Below are 20,244 nucleotides of genomic sequence, written 5' to 3'. Positions count from 1 at the left end.
AAAGCAAATATCATCCTAAAAAATCCCCACAGAGTCTACAGAAAACACAAAGGGATCATCGCTTGTCTATCACAGAAATGCAACACCTGCGAGTTGGTACGTACAAGCCATTCTGAATCAGTAGTACCACAGAATTTTAGAGAAATGAAGAATAATTTATCAATTTGAAACCATGGGAGGAATTTTTGATAAGAAGAATTATTATCCAAGTTGGCAATAAGTGAACAGATCTCTAAATGCTTAGACAATCATAACTTGATGGGCAGTGGCATATGTTAATAGCACCATGATAGGTTTATAAATACAGGTCATACCAGGCAAATCTGTTTTTTTTTTATTTTAAATAAAATAAATTAAAAATAGATAATGGGAACATAATACATATACTATATCGTGGGCCAAATCTTGAGATCATTATGCAGGCAAACTCCCATTTACTTCACTTGGATCCTGGATTTCAGTTCTGCCTTTGAAAAGTTCTTGCATGAGATATTATCATCATTTATTGTTGGTAGCACCTACCATATGCTAAACACTTTGCAGACATTCAAGAAAGGATTGTCCGCAACTTGAGGAGCTTACAGTTGCAATCTGAAAAACTGGAAAGATGTCTAGATAAAGTGATAGCATGAATATAAAACTGAATAACAGATGAAAACAGTCAATAGCCATAAATGGCACATCAAACTTGGATGAAGTATCAAATAAGTTTCTATAGGGTTCTTTATTGTAGCTAATACTATGAAATATTTTAATAAATTATCTGAGATTTGCTGATGGTACAAAATTAGGAAGAGTTATAAACAGAAGACCATCAAATAAAACTGTAGAACAATTTAAAGAGCTTAGAAATTCAACAGAACTCAATGTAACAAGAATCAATGTGGATAAATTCAAAGTAATTTACTTAGAGATGGGTGGTGAAATAATACACTGCAAATATATAAAATTGGAAACAGCTGCCTAGAAACCAGCAATGCAAAAAGGGGACAGGGTGGGAGATAATAGGAGATATTGAATTAAGCATAGGCATGATGCATAATGTAGTTGCAACACCCAGACACAAATTTCACCAGTATATTTGTAGAATGCTCTTATAAGACCACTAGAAGTGACAATTCCTCCCTACACTGTTATAATGAGACCAAAAGTAGAGCATATGTGTTGGGTTTTGGGTCCCACAACACAATACACATTCATAAACTCCTTGGGAGCCCCTTCTTAAAATTCTGCCCCCAGATTAACAGAAAGCTTGAGATGAATTCCCTGTCTCTAGCGGAATCACTTCCTCTCAAAATACTGCAAAATCACTCCTGCCAGAGGTGACTTATTTCTAGGGCTCATAAAAGTACCTTTGAAGAGTAATTTTTTGCCTTTGGAATGGGCCACGTTACAATGAGCATACTCTACTCCTGGGGGAATTTTGCACCACTCTGCAAGTGCAGAATTCATGTCTCCTGCAGATGTCTTTGCTTCCTCGCAGAAAAATTACGTTCTGACAGGGAAGCAAAGGGAAGCTGTAAGAGCAGTCATGCACAACTCCCTAGCAGTACATGTACATCATTTCAGACACCTGGAGCAGCCGACAGAAAGGTAAATCACCATGGGGCTGGGGACACCCCAGTCAGTGGCTCCTACCCTGAGCTGGGATCAGCTGCTAGTCCCGGCTGGGCTGAAGACAGGAGAGGACGGGACTTTCTCTTCCTCTGCAAGGAGTTGCTGGGGCTGTGTCAGACCCACCCCCAGAAACCTCCCCCAGCTGCAGGAGGCTCAGCATCTTCCCCAGCTTCCTGCCCCCATTGCTCCTCAGCTGTGGGAGGAGGGGTCACTGTACGGGAAGCTGCTCCCACATCCACCCAACCTCAGTACATCTGGACCTCCCATACCCAGACACCCCTGCCAAGCCTCACCTGGTACATCCAGAACCTTCCCATGCCCTCCATACCTGAAAGCCACCCCACTGAACCTCAACCCCTGCACCTGGAGCCTCTTTCACCCAGACCCCCTGCCTCTGTACCCCACCCCTGCACCCAGACCTCCCCCCATTGAGCTCCCTGCACTCAAACCCCCACCTTGATGCCCCACCCCCTGCACCCCCTGTGCTCCACACCCATGCCACTGACCCCCAACTAGCTGAACCCAGACCCCCACCTCACCAAGCCCCACTTCCCCAGTACCCAGACCCCTCTGCTGAGACCCCCATACCCAGACCTGTCCACTGAGCAGGGCTGGCTCCAGGCACCAGCTGACCAAGCACATGCTTGGGGCGGCACCTTGGGGCAGGGCGGCACTCAAAATTTTTTTTTTATTTTTATTTTTTTGGATTCGGCGGTGCGGCGCTCGGAGCGGGGGCGGGGGCTTCGGGCGGCGCGGTGCTCGGAGGGGGGGCGGGGCTTCAGGCGGCGCAGTGCTTGGAGGGGGCGGGGCTTCAGGCGGCGCAGCGCTGGGGGGCAGGGCTTCGGGTGGTGTGGTGCTGGGGGGCGGGGATTTCAGCGGCGCTCGCAGGAGGGGGGTACGGCAGGGCGGCTCTCTTCTTTTTTGCCTGGGGCAGCAAAAAATGTTAGAGCCAGCCCTGCCACTGAGCCCCAACCACCTTCACCTGGAAGCCCCTGCAGAGTCCTAGTGCACCTGCACCTGGAACCCCCCCAATGAGCCTGTGTGCATCCAGATCCCCCCCACCCAGACCCCCCCCCCCACTGAGCTGCCTGCACCCAGATTGTCCCACACAAAATCCTCTCACCCACGCCACACTACTGAGTCTGTGTCGTGGGGGTGGGAGCTGCAGGGTGATCTCCCACCTTCGTGCAGCCAGTGGCCTGTGCTCCCCACTGCCATGCTGGAGCCTCTGCATTTATTTATTAACAAATAAAACTTGCAGAATTTTAATATTGTGGCCAGAATTTTTAATTTTTTGGCGCAGAATGCCCTTAGAAGTAATACTCTAAACATTTCCATTGGGAGGATAACTCCAGACCTACCCCTTTGCAAGATTTTCAACTCCTGCTTCCACTGCAAGTAATACCAGTTGAACATTGAGTTACATTATCAATAGAATCAGTATAGTTTTCGGGGGGAAAAATGATAGATTTCCAGCAAGTGCACTTAATGCATTTGTTTGCCAACTGGTGTTAGCTCCATTCTTGCTTATTAATGGAGAAGCTTTTGTTGTTTAAATAGGAAAACACATTATTAGATTGCCCAGTCCTCACCCCTGCTGTCTGTAGCATCTATACCTAAATTGGACATATGTATGACAATCCTTTGTTTAAATACTGGTAGCAAACCACTACCAGTTTAAAAGAGTGAATGAATTATTAGAGGGGCTATTTATAAGGAGAAATGGAAAGAATTCTATATGTACAGTTTAGAAGAGAGGTATAACATGGGGACACAATATCAAAGAGGCATATTTATTCAGTAACAAGTACAATGGGAAAGTGCTAATTACAGTGACCAAAGGAAGCAATGGCAGCTAAGAAAAGGAAAAGCCAAACCAGATATCAGGAAAAATTTCCTATCAGATCAATTAATGGAATAATCTATTTGTATTATAGTAGAGATGACACGTCTCACTTAGGACAGTGCTGGGTCTTGTAAAACACATAGGAAGATATGGTCTCTGCCCCCCACAGTTTTCAATCCCATTTAAGACAAGATGCCACAAGTGGCAGTAATAAACAGTGGAGGGGAAAGAGAAGGAGAAAGAATCTAACAGTAAGAAGTATTCATCATGGTACCATCACCACATGTATTCAAGAGAAATATGGATTTAGTGTTATGAATCAGTACAGGAAACCTCTGAACTTGCACCTGACCAAAAGACCTCATCCTTTCTGCTATTTGTTATAAGTTCTTGATTTAAAGGCACTGCTTGCACTGGTCCCCTTCTTCTTCACATACCCCATAATAATTTTTTTCCGGGCTAAAGAACGTTCACCAGGGGATCATTTGTATTGTACTGTATTGACAAGCTATGTTATTCCATAATTTAATTAGAAATACATGTACAACCCTTCATTTTGCCATACTCTGTCATATGTTATGCTACACATACATTATACAGTATTCACACACACTAGGTCTACATACAATTCACCTCTCACCGTGGATGTCATAGACTCTTAGGGTATTTCTACACAGCAAAGAAAAACCCACAGCTGGCCTGTGCTAGCTGACTCAGGCTTGCGGGGGTCCGGCTACGGGGTTGTGTCATTGCTGTGTAGACTTCTGGGCTTGGGCTGGAGCTCAAGCTCTGGGATGCTTCCATCTCGCAGGGTCCTAGAGCCTGGGCTCCAGCCTGAGCCCAGAAGTCTACACAGCAATGAAACAGCCCTGCAGCCTCAGCCCCGTGAGCCTGAGTCAGCTGGCACAGGCCAGGTGCAGGTGCTTAGTTGCTGGGTAGATATATTCACAGAGTTTAAGGCCAGAAAGGACCACCAGATAATCTAGTCTGGCCTTTTGTATATCACAGGCTACCAATACCCTATGTCTTTTTTTAAAAATGATTTTCGATAAATGAGTCAATTCCAGTGTTCAAGAATGTGAGAAACTGATAGCGTGGGCCAAAGCCAGGGAGAATTTAAACAATTGTTCCCCATATAATTCTATCATTGCACTTTTACCTTGTTCTATTCTCAGACAACAGCATTTCTAAGGGGAAATGATTACTGCATTATCAAACAGCACTACCACTCTATTTGCTATACTCACAAACTGTCCATCACACATACAAGGCCATGAATAAGGTGTGTGGGTATGTATGGGGAATGTATTGCAAAAGAACCAACCTGATGTGGATGAAATGAAGTGACTCAATCCTGCATAATTCTCCTCTTCTCCCCTCAACACACAGATAATTTTGCTCCTTCCCTCGCAAATTAACACAGCTTCTGTCACACAGACACTTTGAAGTTAGAAGGTCTTTTAATTTTAATCTTTTTGTCCCTTTGTGCCTAGTAGAAGTTCTATTAGAAGTATTTCACTTTACTTTAGCTGGATTAGGACTGTAAAAGGAATAGACATCTTAGAATTTCTGCTAGGAAAATTTAATTTTTGGGGGGAAATTACTAACTATTTTGACCTTTTACATAAGAACATAAGAATGACCATACTGGGTCAGACCAAAGGTCCATCTAGCCCAGTATCCTGTCTTCTGACTCTGGCCAATGCCAGGTGCCCCAGAGAAAATGAACAGAACAGGTAATCATCAAGTGATCCATCCCCTGTTGCCCATTCCCAGCTTTTGGCAAACAGAGGTTAGGGACACCATCCCTAATAACACTTCCTTATTTACTTTCTCTACACCAGTCATGATTTTATATACCTCTATCATATCCCCCCTTAGTCGTCTCTTTTCCAAGCTGAAAAGTCTCAGTTTTATTAATCTCTCCTCAGACAGAAGCTGTCTCCAGTTTTGTGAGATTCTTTTGTAGCTCTTCACAGTCTGCTTGGGACTTAATTTACCAAGGTGCGGTAGCTGGCAGACAAAAGCCCTTTCCCCTGGAGCTTTAGGAGGCACGGTTTGAAATGAAAACACAAGCCAATGGTTCAGTGCATTAAATTGTCCCATATCTCCATCCCTCTCTCTCTCCAACAGTGTGAAGCTGCAGCAAGCAGGCCAGCAGCTGTATGGTAATGAGAGTGCTGGTGCCTGGCAGTAGAGGACATACCCCTGAAGAGAAACACAGTGACAGACACACAGCCCCAGTTCCATCCCAAAGTGCAACGGCAGACAGCTTAGATCATTTCAAACTAGACTGGACAAAGCTCTAACAAATGTACAACTGGGACCACCTACCCAGCACTGTCTAGTGGGGTGGACCTGATAGGCGCTACAGAAGGAAAAACCTATGATTAACTTTCTGAACAAGTCAAGTGTAGCTGAGCGGGTACCACCTCTTTAACACACATAGAAGCCAATCCTTTACAAAGTCCTGGTGCTTCTTTTTCCAAGGAGCGCTGGAATGGGGAGAGGCTGTAAGTGCTTGTGCTTCCTGTTGCCTTTTTTCGGGTAGGAATAAAAACCTAACTTAGCAAACTAGATCTAGACTAGAGACATGTCAATTAGATGGATGTAAACTGGTAATTAAAGAGAAAACGACCCCCACATTGATATATTTCACCTACCTTCTCAGGAGGAGGACATCTTGCAAGGCTGGGAGTGGAGGACTTCCTGTTAAATTTATCCCATTTCTTGATGTGAGATGGACTAAATTCACCTCATAGGATGCACTTGATGACGGGGGATATGAATTTGATCCATTGTTATAAGAAGATCTAAAATGTCTTAGTCCACCAGGCAAACGCCTTGCAGAAGAGGGAGTAAGTGATGGTGGGGCCCCAAGGAAGGAGGAAATAGCGGGACAGATACACTGAAGAACCAGCGACAGTCAGGACATAAACACGTGCAATTCACTCATTTAGATCAATCTCCAGGATTTTAGAGGGAAGAGAAATTGCTTCTTTCACTTAACCTACCCCCAGCTTTAAAGAACGGTCATTCCAGGAGAAGCTCCCGTAAGGTAACTCCCTGGACTCCCATGGTCTTGGGAACTGTAGGGTAAGCGTCGCCGAGAGCCTGCCTGGAACTCCCAGGGTCTCTAGTCAAGATAACATTTGGTAGCCGTCAGACCAGAGACCTGGGGCTCCTGTGGCAGCCCATACCCAGCGCTGGGCTGGGGGGAGCTAAGCTGGTCTAGCTACAGAGTGGTCAGAAGGGGGTTCTCTCCCGTTGGATGGGTGTATTGGTTGGTGTAATTCCAAACCCCAGGCAGGGACCATGAAGATCCAAGGGCAGAGTCTGCGTGGGCTGTGGCCTGCGTTGGACGCCTTGCGCCAGCTCAGACCCTCTGTCCCTAGCGGTGAGGGTGTTCGGAGGGGCCCTCTAGCCAGGACTCAGAGCCCCCCCCCCCGCCCACACACTTGAGGCTCCTTCCCTTCCCAGCCCATCCTCCTCCCCTCCCTCATCCAGCGGCGGCTCCAACTCCTCATTGGCCGCCCTTTGCTGAAGGGAGGATGACGCCTTGGCAAACAATAGGCGCCTTTAGGTATAAATGCACCTCGGGCAGGCGGCGCCGCGATGCTCAGCGCTCCTGGGGGGCTGCAGGCTCAGCCCGGTGCCCTGGCCCTCGCCACCGCCCCGCACGCGGGAAGATGCCCCGGGGGTTTCTGGTGAAGCGGAGCAGGAGGGCGGGCGGCTCCTACAGGGTGCGCCGCCAGGAGAGGGACCTCCAGCAGCCTCTACAGGTGCCCCCCGCCCAGGAGCCCCCTCTGGCCGCGGGGGCCGGCCCACCCTTGTCCCCGCTCCCCAAAGCCGCCCGGGAGGAGGGGGAGCCGGTCGCCCCGCCGCCGAGCCCGGAGCCAGCTCCTGGGATAGCCAGTTGCCGGCCAACTCCGCCCGAGGGACCGGCCGCCTGGGGTGCGGGGGGCGCCTGCAGCGCGGCGGGGCTGAGGAAGGCTTTCTTCGAGCGCTGCCTCAGCTCGCCCGCCTCCGCCGAGTCCTTCCCGCCCGCCGAGAGGCTCCTGCTGCCGCCCCGCACGCCCCTCCCCGCGCCGGGCGGCCGGCTGGCCCAGGAACCGCTCTGCCCGGCGCTGAAGCGGCCGCCCCGGGCCAAGGCGCCGGCCAAGAAGCCCAAGGCCCTGCGGAAGCTCAGCTTCGCCGACGAGGTGACCACGTCGCCTGTGCTGGGGCTGCGGATCAAGGCGGAAGGGCCGGAGGGCAGGGCCGGCCCCCCCGCGGGCGGGCGCACGCCGCTGGGCGAGTTCATCTGCCAGCTGTGCAAGGAGCAGTACGCCGACCCGCTGGCGCTGGCCCAGCACCGCTGCTCGCGCATCGTGCGCGTCGAGTACCGCTGCCCCGAGTGCCACAAGATCTTCAGCTGCCCGGCCAACCTGGCCTCGCACCGCCGCTGGCACAAGCCCCGCCCCGCCGCCGACGGCCCGGGCGCCAAGAAGCCCTCGGGCGCCCCGTGCCCCTCTGAGGGGAAGGAGAACAGCAGCGAGCCGCGCCCCGCAGCCCCAGAGGGGCCGCGCCAGCCGCCGCCGCCGCCCGAGCAGGATCAGCACCCCAGCGCCGCGGACAGCTCCTGCTGCCGAGACCTGAAGCCCGCCGGCCAGAGCGCCCTGTGCGGGGCGGGCGGCGAGGGGCTGAGGGTGGCGGCCCCTCCGGGCCCGATCCCCGGCGGCAACGAGGTCTTCGTCTGCCCCTACTGCCACAAGAAGTTCCGCCGCCAGGCTTACCTGCGCAAGCACCTCAGCACCCACGAGGCGCCCCGGCCCACGGCCTACAGCCCCCTGGAGCGGGGCCAGATCACTTTCCCCTGCCACCTGTGCGGGGCTCACTTCCCCTCGGCGGACATCAGGGACAAGCACCGGCTGTGGCACGCCGTGCGGGAGGAGCTGCTGCTGCCCATGGTGCAGCCCGAGAGCAGTGCCACGGAAGGGGAGCAGCAGATCTTCTCCTGCAAGCACTGCCCTGCTACCTTCTTCAGTTCGCCGGGGCTCACCAGGCACATCAACAAGTGCCACCCCACGGAGAACAGGCAGGTCCTTCTGCTCCAGATGGCGGTCAGACCAGGCTGCTAATGAGTAAGAGGGCATGGGAAGGCACGGGCCCTGACAGGGGAATCTCGTTCATAGGGACTGAACTGTCACCTTTCAGAGTCCCTCTAAACTGGTGTTTGAAATGTCTAGTGCTCCCGGGGGAAGGGGTGTATTTGGTTGTAGTCTGCAGTGTTAATGACTCTCCTATAGTTTAAATAGTTGATTTGATAGGATTCTTCAAAACCACCGGTAAGCTAAACGAATCCTATCCAAGCTGTAATTCCTATGGAAAGTCGCAGTGTGTGCATACATGTCTACAAAGGAAAAATCAGGAAGGGGCAGGGGAGAGGCTGCCAAGTGGCAGCGAACGAAAAGTCCCGTTGCCATCATGCCAAAAGTTTAATAAGTCAACCACAAGTTGACTACGAATTATCCTTGCTGCCTTAATGGACTTAGACTGCAATGTATATTCTGTGAGTCCAAGAAGTGAGAGAGAATTAGTGACAAGCGTCATATTTTCAATAAAGTTGGGGAGTTGGATCTAGGCATGGCCCCCTTACCACTGAAAGTTAGTAACAGTATTTTGAAGAGCTCCTATATAATGCTTGAAAGGACGAAAATTATCCAAACATAAAAATCTCGGGCTGGCTGTGGGCTTTGGGGAGTGCTGGGGAAGCGGCTACTGACAAAGTGAAAGTAAATAATCTTCTGCAGTCTCTCCCCCGGGATAGAAGTACAGCCGCATATCCTATTTAAAAAGAAGAGTATTATTTTTCGTGAAAAAGGAGACTGGCTTAGTTAAACTGTTTTAATAGAAGCCCCAGCTCCTCAACTTTAATAATTTATTATGAAGTGTTTTCTTCGCTGTATCCTGTATTAAAGTACATAAAGTTAAGTGTTCATATTAAGTCAGTGTCAAGTCCTATATAACTAGCAATACTTATGGAGAATTAACCGTACTGTCTGCTGTTGGTTATTAAAATATGAATTGTTAACCGTTTGTTAGCTATTTGCGCCTTTTCTGATCACTGTATGTTGTATACTCTAGAAAATGTAGTGTAGACGAAACGCTCCTCTCTTAACTGGAGGTTGGAAAACTTTTGCGATTTTAGTGGGCTGCTAGCTTGGCCACGGCACTACACAGAAATGGGTACATTCCTGGCATTGTGTTTTATCCAGAACACGGGCAAAGAGCACCAGTACAAAATCATCAAACAGGATGCCTGTAAGTGATCCATTTCAGCGCTCAGGATTCCAAGCGGCTACGATCCCGAATCCCCTCTTTCTCAATTAACTCAAACTCCAGCCCCTCTACTGCTGTTGTGAACATTAGCTATGCTTAAAAGACGACACAGTCCTTCTACGATGTTGCTAAAGAGCAGATGAGATAAGCGCCCCTCCTATATTGACACACAACATTAAGGTTGCAGTATTATAGCCATCTGGGTTCTAGGATATTAGAGAGACAAGGTGGCTGACGCATCTTTTATTAAACCCACTTCTGTTGGTGAGAGACAAGCTTTTGAGCCCCAAAGAGCTTTTCTTCAGGTCTGGGAAAGGTATTCCATGTCACGATTATTTAGCATAAGTAGTTAACACACATTCTAAGGGTAAGTCTTCATTACCCGCCATATCGGGGTAGCAATCGATTTATCCAGGATCGATATATCGCGTCTCGTTAAGACGCGATATATCGATCCCCGAACGCGCTCACCGTCAACTCCGGAACTCCACCAGAGCGAGCAGGGGTAGCGTAGTTGACGGGGAGTCGCGGCCATTGATCCCGCGCCGTCTGGACCCTAGGTAATTCGATCCAAGATACTTCGACTTCAGCTACGCTATTCGCGTAGCTGAAGTTGCGTATCTTGGATCGACCCCCCCCCCCCAGTGTAGACCAGCCCTTTGGGACCGTTCAAGGTGAAGTGGCCTGTTGAAAAATAAGATTATCTTACCCACCTTGTCTCTCTCTATATTAAGTGCATTGGCAATATATTTCCTCACTTGTAGGGATCTGTCTGAATGTTTTAGAACATCACATTCAGAGTGCAAAGGTAGTGATGTTTCCTCCTGAATCTCTGCATACAAATACTTATTTCAAAATAGGATGGTAACTTAGGCAAAAGTGATATCTGAATAAAGTATTTAAAACAAAACTAATCCTTTTCCTGAAGCTAGCTGGGGAATGGGTTAGCAGGTGATTTTGTATAGACTAATAGATTAAAATAATCAGCGCCTGTACCCTCTCAAATGAGCAGAATAATCAATTAAAAATAGCTGGATTGGCTTCCTCTACAGTAATTATTTCTTCACAGTTTAGCATCTCTTTATACACAAATATAAAGTATGAAGGCATGGAGTAGTGAGACTTGTATAACAAAAGATTAAAGATACAATGCTAGTTTCCTAAGTACAAATATGCATGAGAGGGGTGTTTCTCTTGTTTGGCCCAAAAACTCAGAAGAGTCAATCTATAAACATGGGGAAAACCTTCACACAAAACTGCTGAAGCAAAAGTTCCAGCTCAACAACACGTTTTGTCAGAACTTATCTGAACAGTGCTATTATTTCATAAGTGCATCTTTGCAGCGATCTGTTGAGAAACGAAAGGGGCTTTGGTAATTTGGTATTCTAGGAAGGCTTTTAAAAAGCATCAAAAGTCTAAAGGGAGGTTTTAAACAAATCTAATTAATTTCTTTAAAGTAAATTCTCTCTTGGAGAAACTCACTTAATAAATGAGACTATCACATCACCAGCCTTAATCTTTGCTCCTACAATCAAATATAATGAACTAAGAACTGACTAAAACCATATAATGACCACCAAATGCTGTTCCTGCAACGAGCTAAGAGCGCATACCTCACACAGCAAGATGTTCTCATAGGTGCTTTGTATTATTTGACCTGCTTTAGGTACTGCATATTAGCCTAGTGGCTCTGGGGAAGAGTTTTCAGAGGATCTGTGTTGGAAGCACTACGAGGGGCTAAGGTTAGAGATCTAAGAATTTACACCAAATTTAGTAAGGATGAAAACAAAATCACACATTACACCAACCCTTCCCAAACCCTCTAATTTATCTGATAACAGACTAAGCCACTCTCATTGATTTGAATAACAAGAGTCCAATCTCTGCAGAGGAATGAATAATATAAAGAAGGTGGTAAGAATAATTTTATTGTATTATTAAATAGCATGTCTTCTCTTTAACCATTACAAATTTGTAGATACTACATGAATGACAATACATAATTTATATTTCTATTGTTGCCTTATGATATATTTACACATGCAGTTAGTACCAATGCCATGCTACATTTCATTAAAACAGAATATGCCCAACTCAAAACAACTGTGAGCATTTCATCGCCTGTAGGAAAATATCTCTTGGTGGGTGGAATGTGTACTAATCTACACCTATATGGTTAGAAAAAAACCCAGTATTTCAGGTCAGACTTCTGGAGCATGTTCCCTTTTCTTCGAAAGTACACATCACTGTAGCAATGAATTTACATCAGAAAAGTGCTTTTATGTAAGAAAGAGCAATATAGATCTAGACCCAGCAGCCTGATGATAAAGGCCACAGCTTCAGAACAGAATAGAATTTACTATTGATACAACTTAGAAAGCAAACATTATAAAAATATTTGGAAGCCAAGCATAAATAGAATTTCAGCACAGTGATTTTTTCTGGTATTTGGGCATAGGTTATGGCATCACCTGCACAGTTATGAAATGACACATTACATAGTGAAGGAGTTGGTGCTGCTAGCAAATTCTCTCATTTGAACTCTGAAATGCTAAAAGACCATTTATTTTAAGTATTTTATTCTTATAACATAAATAATCTGTACACATCCTGTGCATGAACAATATCTGTGACATTTGATGAGGACGTTACAAATGTATTTGGAATTTAAAATTGTACATTCATTTTCAAATTGTACATATTTATTTATTTCTGTTACAAAGAAAATTGCAATGGGGGCACAATAAATAAAATGTAATAAGACTGCAGTCTCCAATTCCGTGTGTGCCTTGAGGTTAACAACAGGGTTAAAAGTGGCTACTTTAGACATCATCATCCTGGAAGGTAAAAAGTGCAGAGAAGAAACTACACTGAAAATAATATGGCAGCCTGGAGTTTTATAAAAAAAAAAAAAAAAAAAACCACAACAAAAGCTAAAATATTAAATTACAAATAAAATTCCAGTGTCGCTGTCTAAAATAAATGTACAGGAAAAGGCTGCGCTGGCTATGGGAGAGACACATCAGGAACATTTTCCTTTAACTGAAAGCAGAGAGTCAGTGCACTAGGGGGTTGCTGATCACTGTTTATTAGGAAGCTGCAGGTTTCTCAATGTTTAGGACTTGTTGGCTGAGCCAGAGGAGCGGCGAAGTTTCATGGACATTCGGCTCTTGCTAGTCCGAGGAGACATTGGAGAAGCTAAATCAGTCCCATCCACCTGCACTGCTGCTGGAGTTTCGCCTGGCTGGGTCTCTGGGCAGGAGCCTGCAGAGGACACCAAGCTTGTTAGTCCAGTCTTCCTCACTCACAGCAAGGAAATCTACAGACAGGGAACAGATGGGAACTGGAGCTACGCCATCAGTGCGCAGCATATACAAACCCTTTACCAACTGTGTGAAACTTCACTGAACAAAAGTAGCAAGAGAACAAATTAACCCCTAAAGAAAAAGCTATGCCAAAAACTCTCCCTAGTCTACAAGGTACTGTAAACCTCAATCTCTGCAATGAGACAGGACTGAAATGGACAACACCATTCCTCTTGTCAGGAGGGCAAACACGACAGCTTTCTTCAAGGATGGAGAGTTATTAATCAAACTATAACCAGAGAGAAAGCAAATTCACTTGGCAGTCAGAATGTGAAGGATTAACAGTTTGGTGAGTATGCAGTGAATTCTAGGAAAGCAACTGAAAAGGCAGAACTGGGAGAAGGGGATCACTGAGGGGCCCCCATTGGTAGGACCTAATCTTTAGTAAAAAGCACGAGAAGACAAATTCCTCCAGATGCACAAGGCAGAAGCTTGAACAGATCTTACTAATTGGATGTTCTACATGCTTTATTTTCTTTGTAAAAGGAACAAGATGAATTTAAGATTACAGAAGGCAACTCATTACCTGAGCACCCTCAGAAGGCCCAGAGACTTTTTTTGAGAGCTCATTATGAAAACCACACCACCCAACTCTTCCGTCCTCAACATCCTCTCCCACAAAAAGATGCAAAAGAAAAAGTAACAAATGAGAGATCAAAGTTGCATTCTCTCTAATTATTTCTGTGTGCAGAGATTTATAACTGTGTTCATCAGTCCCTCTTGAGTATCTACAATAAACAGTTGGGTGAATTTTTTTCCTTGAATAGTTTATTAGCCCAAAAAATGCAGTTTCAGTTCAGCTGAAACTATCAGTGATGTGTTGAATTTGCCAAATAGTTTTGACCAAACTCCCCTCAGCCAGCCCCGCCCCTTGCCAGACCAGAGCAGCACATTTTGAATTTTTTTTAGTAAACAGCTGAGCCACAGTTGCATGCTAATTGGGCTGCCGCTGCATGCAGCCTGTGGGTTGAGAACTGCTGCTTTAGCCAGTGCTTAGAATACTCTCCTGGCATATGGGAAACCCAGGTTCAATTCCCCTGATGAAGTGAAGGGATTTGAACTTGCATCTCCCACATTGCAGGTGATTGTCCTAGCCACTGGGCTATGGGATATTCTGGTGTGGGTCTCTCTCAATCTGTCCTGTTAAAGCTGTTCTACTTTTTTTTTTTTAAAATAAATATTTAAGTAGTAATTGCAGCAGGAACATGAACTGGTGTCTCCTACATTCTAGGTTTAACCACCTGGCTTATCAAGTCACTCTCACTCTCTTTCCCTGTCCCAATGACTATGGATTGCTCCTATGAATGACAACGAACAAGCCAGCAGACTCTATGGCAGAGATCCCCAAACATTTTACCTTGTGCCTTCCCTTTCCGTTGTCCGTGCCCGCTCCCTCCCCAGGCTGGGGCCAGGAGCAGGGCTGCAGCTCCATGAAGGGGGGACGTGGATAGAGATAAGGGGGCTGACACTGGGGGCAGGGGTGGGAGTGGAGCCTTGGCTGGAGCTGTGGTGGGGCGGCCCTCCCTCCCTGTCCCCTGTGGGGGCTGGCCTGGGCCCTAGGCATGCCCCTGAACATTCCTCCCTGCCCCTGAGGGACGTGCCCCAGAGTTTGGGGACCTCTGCTCTATAGCTTGGTAGTTAGGGGACTCGCCTAGGATGTGGGAGATGACTGAAGTGTAAGTCCCCAATCCAGTGACTATTTATAATAAATAGAACAGCTTCAACAGAACAGATTGAGAAAGATCCACAGCACAATATCCCATAGCCCAGAGACTAGGATACTCTCCTGCACTGCGGAGATGCTGAAGTTCAAATGCCTTTTCTACACGAGGCAGAGGGGAGAATTGAACCTGGGTCTCCCACATCCCATGTGAGTACCCTAACCACTGAATTAAGAGTTATAAAAAAGAGGCCTTTCCTTCCCCCAGCTCATCCCCTGAATTTTGTGAATCAAAGCCTTTGCTTCTGTGAAAATGTCTGAAATCAAAAAAATTGGGGTTGAAATTAAACATTTAGTTTTTGATCCAATTCATTTCCCTCCAATTTTTCTCATTACAAAACAAAAAACAAAACAATGCCCCCCAACAACCCAAGGAATTCTATTTTCACTTCAACTCAAAACAATTTTTTCCTGAATTTTCAGAATTGCCAGCAAACCACAAACTCCATTATTCACTCAACTCTAACAGATAGACTTAACTAATTATAATTAACTTGTAGCACAGCCTGGCAGATTGATTTATCTCATTACCGGAATCCTTACTGATAATTTTGGCCTATAGAAATTATGGGTGAAATCCTGATCCCACTCAAATCAAAGGTAAAACTTGAATAGGCTTCGATGGGACCAGAATTTCAACCTATATTTTTCCCGTTCCCTGGCCTCTTCTCTACAATATAGATGTAACAATCAAAACTGAGGCTACCACTCCTCAGCGTAAGCTCAATGCATAGAGGGGATCACTTTATTACACATATAAATCGCTGAATATAATTTATTTTGATGATGCCCTAAAGTGGTCAGTGAAATCACATACTCAGGTCAGAAGTATGTACCTAAAACATATTGCCATAAACCAAACCGATTTAACAACTCAGATGTTCTACTTGTCTGATCCATCATCTGCCTACTCCAAAGAGACCACAGTACTTCTCATGTTGTTCAAACTGACATGACCCACCCAAGTGACAGGGGGAGGAAAAGGCACTGTGTTATTTGTTCCCCAGCTGGTGACAGCAATTCTGTTCATGAACTAGGTACTGCATTGCCAAACAATCTGGAACGGTACGATAGTGCCTAACTCACTATGCCTTATAAAAAATGCAAGTGGGGAAACACACACCCTCTTCATTTTTTGAAATTCTATCTTGCTCTAATTTTATAATGAATTAAAGCATTTCAAATCATGGGAATTAGAGAATAGAAAACCATGGATGTTTTGCACAGCATGCCATTCACAGCTAGTGTGAAAGACCTTCCGTTTCAAGCCTTTGCCCTTTACCTTGATGTGGTCAGTGCTTTCTAGTGGAGGTTTTAGAAGGAGAAGAAATATCACAGCATTTCTTTCTTTGTTGAGAATGAAGAAGTGATGAGGAAGGAGTGGACACAAGTGGGGGAGGGGGAAGAAAAGATAAAAGTAACAGGTATGAGACACTAGACACGAACCGCAAAGGTTGAAGGGCATTAACAGATGAGCACAGATGACAGAATAGATAGAATTTCATTATGTAACTGCTGTTCATGCTACAGGTTAAAGAGAATGACAGGTTAGTATGCGTAATGGAGCAATAGCTCTGAAATCAGGAGTTATACTTACCGACTAAGAGTTATAAGGAAAAAGAAAGGAAAAAAAGAGTTCTATAAAATCACCTAGATCCAGCAGTCTTATTTAGTACAAATGCAACACATGCCAATCACTCTATCTTAAGCTCTTCTTAAAAGTTTGTGAAAACAGTTCAATACTTCCTTAAAAAAACCCAGAAGGAAAAATAAAAATGGAAGTTTGATACTTTGCTTCTGTTCATCATCACTGTTTCACATTTTTAATATGCTCAGAATTACACCTAGCATAAAAAAGGAATCAGCTGAAAAGATGAAATAGGGAAAAATATCAGTGTAACATTTGAGCTGTATTGTGTAAGTCAAAGGGTAAATCAGAACATGGTGTTTTACCTATAGCATTAAGAGAATTCTAACATTCACCAGCTTTCAAAAGGAAAACCACCAATTACACTGGATAAATACTTCAAAAATAACGTACAATTTTGATTGAAGTATTACTCCAGTGTTACATAATATTTTGTTTACAATTACTGAAGACAGACATTAGAAAATGTAAGTTTATGTATAATCTAAAAACTTTAAAATGCGGGTAACAGACTTGGGTTTACTGAAGAAGAGATGTCATGTAAGGTGTGTTCTACATCTGAACATATAAAACCAGAAGAGTGAAGAATAACATCAGTTTATGAGATTTAATTCTGATAACAATGGATGGATTAAAATAATAAATTTACTGGCAATGTGTTCCAGATGTCATAGCTATCAATTTGCAACTTTAAATTCCCCTTCAGAGTTTTTAAGTTTTTCATGTAAATATTATTTTGGCCATCTTTATATATTTATTCAAATTATAGCAAGCCTAAACAAAAATAAAGAACCTAGTTGACAAATGAAATAGAAGCAGAAAATGCTATTAGAAAAAAAGATGACTTAGTAACAATTATGTCAAATCATTTGAAAGACAATTACCAAAGGGTCATCCCCATTTTTTAGAGGACTGATGCTTGACCATGTTAGACTAAAGTAGTATGATGGGCTAGGTGGTTAGAATATTCAGTGATCATAATAAAGCTTCAAAATACTTTCACAGCCAGTTGTGCTCATTTTAGTGGTGAACAGAATGGGAAAGTTGGAAACTAAAATTTTAATTGTTATATTTTCATTTTTTTTAAAGACAAATTTAAAAGCTATTTTGGTTGTGGTATTTAAGAAAAGATGCTTACTTTTACAATTGCTAAATATATTTAGATGTAAGAAAGGGGGAAATATAGTTATACTTTCACCTTTGTATATGAGTTGAAAATGATTGAAGTGGTGGACCCAAGAGCTGCTGATATACAGTATTTGACCTCATGAATTCCTATAGAATCCAGGTACATATAACTCATTCTGCTGGCCAATTCTGACTCTCCAAAATTTTAAAACATTAAAAATAACCCCTATTTTAAAATTCTGTTTTCCCAAGGCGTGTTGCACCACCTGTTATCCAAGACTTTCCATGATAAGACCCTGTGTTTAGTTGTTTATCACTTCAAACCATTTGGCCCGTAATTTTTCCATGCTGGGGGTCTGCCTTTGGCTGAATTTTTCTTGAAAGTTTAAAACAAAACAGTCCAGTCATTTCTGAGAAGATGGATAGGAAGAAATATATTTTGCCCATGTTAAACTCCAGTGATCTTTTGAGAAATTCTAGTACTCCTATGCTTTGGAACAGGACTTGAAATTTAATAGGGTGGTGGTGGGGTGGTGGGGGACGGGGAAGGGGAGTCATTGTTGCAGGGATGTACTTTTTGCTCCCCATGAAAATCTGCCCAAGTTTTACGTCTTTGAAAAATCAGTTTGCATATACTCAGAGACTTCCTAGAGCTTTGGAGCTAAATTCCCTGAAAATTTTATCTTCGCTGAACATGTTCCAGACCCGGGCTGAAAGGGTGAAGCTGGATTTTCTCTACAGTTGCAGTTTTGGGATGTTGTAGGTTGGGCCGGGGACAAGCAGTGGAACTGACAACAGGGAGCCTATGTCTCCTGTGCTATCAATGCCTCCCCTGCTGGACCCACCCACATAGAGGATGACAACCTACTACTGCTATCAGTTACTCCATTAGCTCAAGTGGCAGAGATCTGTATGGTGGATCGAAAGATTCCAATACTGCTGATGAACTATGTAAGTATCCATATGATGCCACATGATGAAGTTTGTTTTTTCAGTTTGCTTTTTTAAAAACCTAGGAAATTATACACACAAAAACTATGTTAAAAGAACATTATTAAGGTTGCAAAGCACTCAAAAGTTAGGAAATGCCAGAATTAAGGATGCCCATGCAACCTTAATTCTGCCCTCTTGTGCATGTATATTAAGACATAGTCTTGAATTACATGATCACATACTATTTTTTACACTGGATCTCTGTCTCATTCAGTACACAGATGAGCCTACCAGGCTGCCCAGGATCCCTTGCAGCCCACCTGGTGGGCTCTGCGACTTTCAAGGGGGCCGGCTACTTTGGTTGGCTGGTTCCAGACTGCCTGACTGAGCAGCTGGCCTGGAATTTTTTTGAAAATTCTGTGTCAGTTCTTAAACAGAAATTCCCCCCCCCCAAAATTCTCTTTTCTAGGGAAGATTTTGCATTTCTGGTCTTTCGCTCAGATTTGGAATAAAAAAGATCAAAGATTAAAATTTTTCTGCAGGATGGAAACTGCAGTCTCTCACAGCTGTAATTATGATCCTTGCAAGTACCTTGACCTAAAGCAGGGATAGGCAGGGGAATTCCTGAGTTCTCTCCCCAGCCCTGAAGCCTTAATAACGAACCTTTGCAGTTCTACTGTTCCTTTGCTCCTGAATTTCAAACATCACAATCCATTGTAATTTACAATCCCCTTCCAGAAAGAGGTGAGCATCTTTATTCCCATTTATAAGTGGAAAATAGAGAGAGAGAGAGAGAAAGTTACATTGAATTAATGGGAGTACTTGTGGCACCTTAGAGACTAACACATTTATTTGAGCATAAGCTTTCGTGGGCTACATGCTTTCCACTACATGCATCCGATGAAGTGGGCTGTAGCCCACGAAAGCTTATGCTCAAATAAATTAGTTAGTCTCTAAGGTGCCACAAGTACTCCTGTTCTTTTTGCGGATACAGACTAACACGGCTGCTACTCTGAAACCATTGAATTAATGGAAGAACTGAGATTAAAACTCAGTCCCTCCATCCTAATCCCCGGTCCCATAACTAAAATACTAAATCTCACGGCCTTCTGTCCAAGGTGGACAAGTCACAACCTCAATATTCACCAGTTCCTTTACCTGTAAATTGGGATACATATCTACTGCACAGGGGGCTGGAAGAACTGTGTGAATAACGTTTTGAAACATTCAGTCACTAAACTATTGTCTATGGGATAAAAAGGCTCCTGCCCTGTTCAGGGATGGGCTAAATGATCATAGGATCCAGACTGATCTCATGACACAATATTGTGACCAAATGAACTGTGCTAGAGGAACCCTTTGTTTATAGGAATCAGCATAATTATCTACTATGGTCCGTGGCATTGGATTGAAAAACAGGAAAGGGAAAAAAACTCTTCAGCAACAAGCTAAAGATCTGAGCCTCACATTGTCAATAAACCCTTCCACATCCATGATTTTAACATTGACAAGTATCCTGGTCTACTCTGCATCAGAGAAACCTGTCTTACTCTAGGGACTGGTATTAGCTCACCTAAGGTTATTGTTACTACGTCCCAGGTTATTGTATTCAAAGACTCGGATACAGGCAGGACAAATATGAAGGCAAAATAGCCATTCTATTGTT

General features: G+C 44.6%; 2 protein-coding genes across 7 annotated transcripts in view; one reads left to right on the top strand and one right to left on the bottom strand.

The window, feature by feature from the left end:
* The first annotated feature begins 7,014 nt into the window (after positions 1 to 7,014).
* INSM2 (INSM transcriptional repressor 2) lies at positions 7,015 to 8,583 on the top strand. Its single transcript, XM_065404320.1, has one exon. The coding sequence runs from the start codon at positions 7,015 to 7,017 to the stop codon at positions 8,581 to 8,583; it is 1,569 nt and encodes a 522-aa protein (XP_065260392.1).
* A 4,316-nt stretch (positions 8,584 to 12,899) lies between these two features.
* The window catches only part of RALGAPA1 (Ral GTPase activating protein catalytic subunit alpha 1), a 246,013-nt gene continuing 238,668 nt past the window's right edge, over positions 12,900 to 20,244 (bottom strand). For all 6 annotated transcript variants that reach the window (XM_065403818.1, XM_065403817.1, XM_065403820.1 and 3 more), the window contains one exon: positions 12,900 to 13,048. In XM_065403818.1, the coding sequence (XP_065259890.1) occupies positions 12,900 to 13,048 (149 nt within the window). The remainder of the gene's footprint in view (positions 13,049 to 20,244) is intronic.

This window comes from Emys orbicularis, chromosome 4 (assembly GCF_028017835.1).
Source record: "Emys orbicularis isolate rEmyOrb1 chromosome 4, rEmyOrb1.hap1, whole genome shotgun sequence".
NCBI classification, from domain to species: Eukaryota; Metazoa; Chordata; order Testudines; family Emydidae; genus Emys; species Emys orbicularis.
This window is presented reverse-complemented; position numbering and strand designations above follow the sequence as displayed.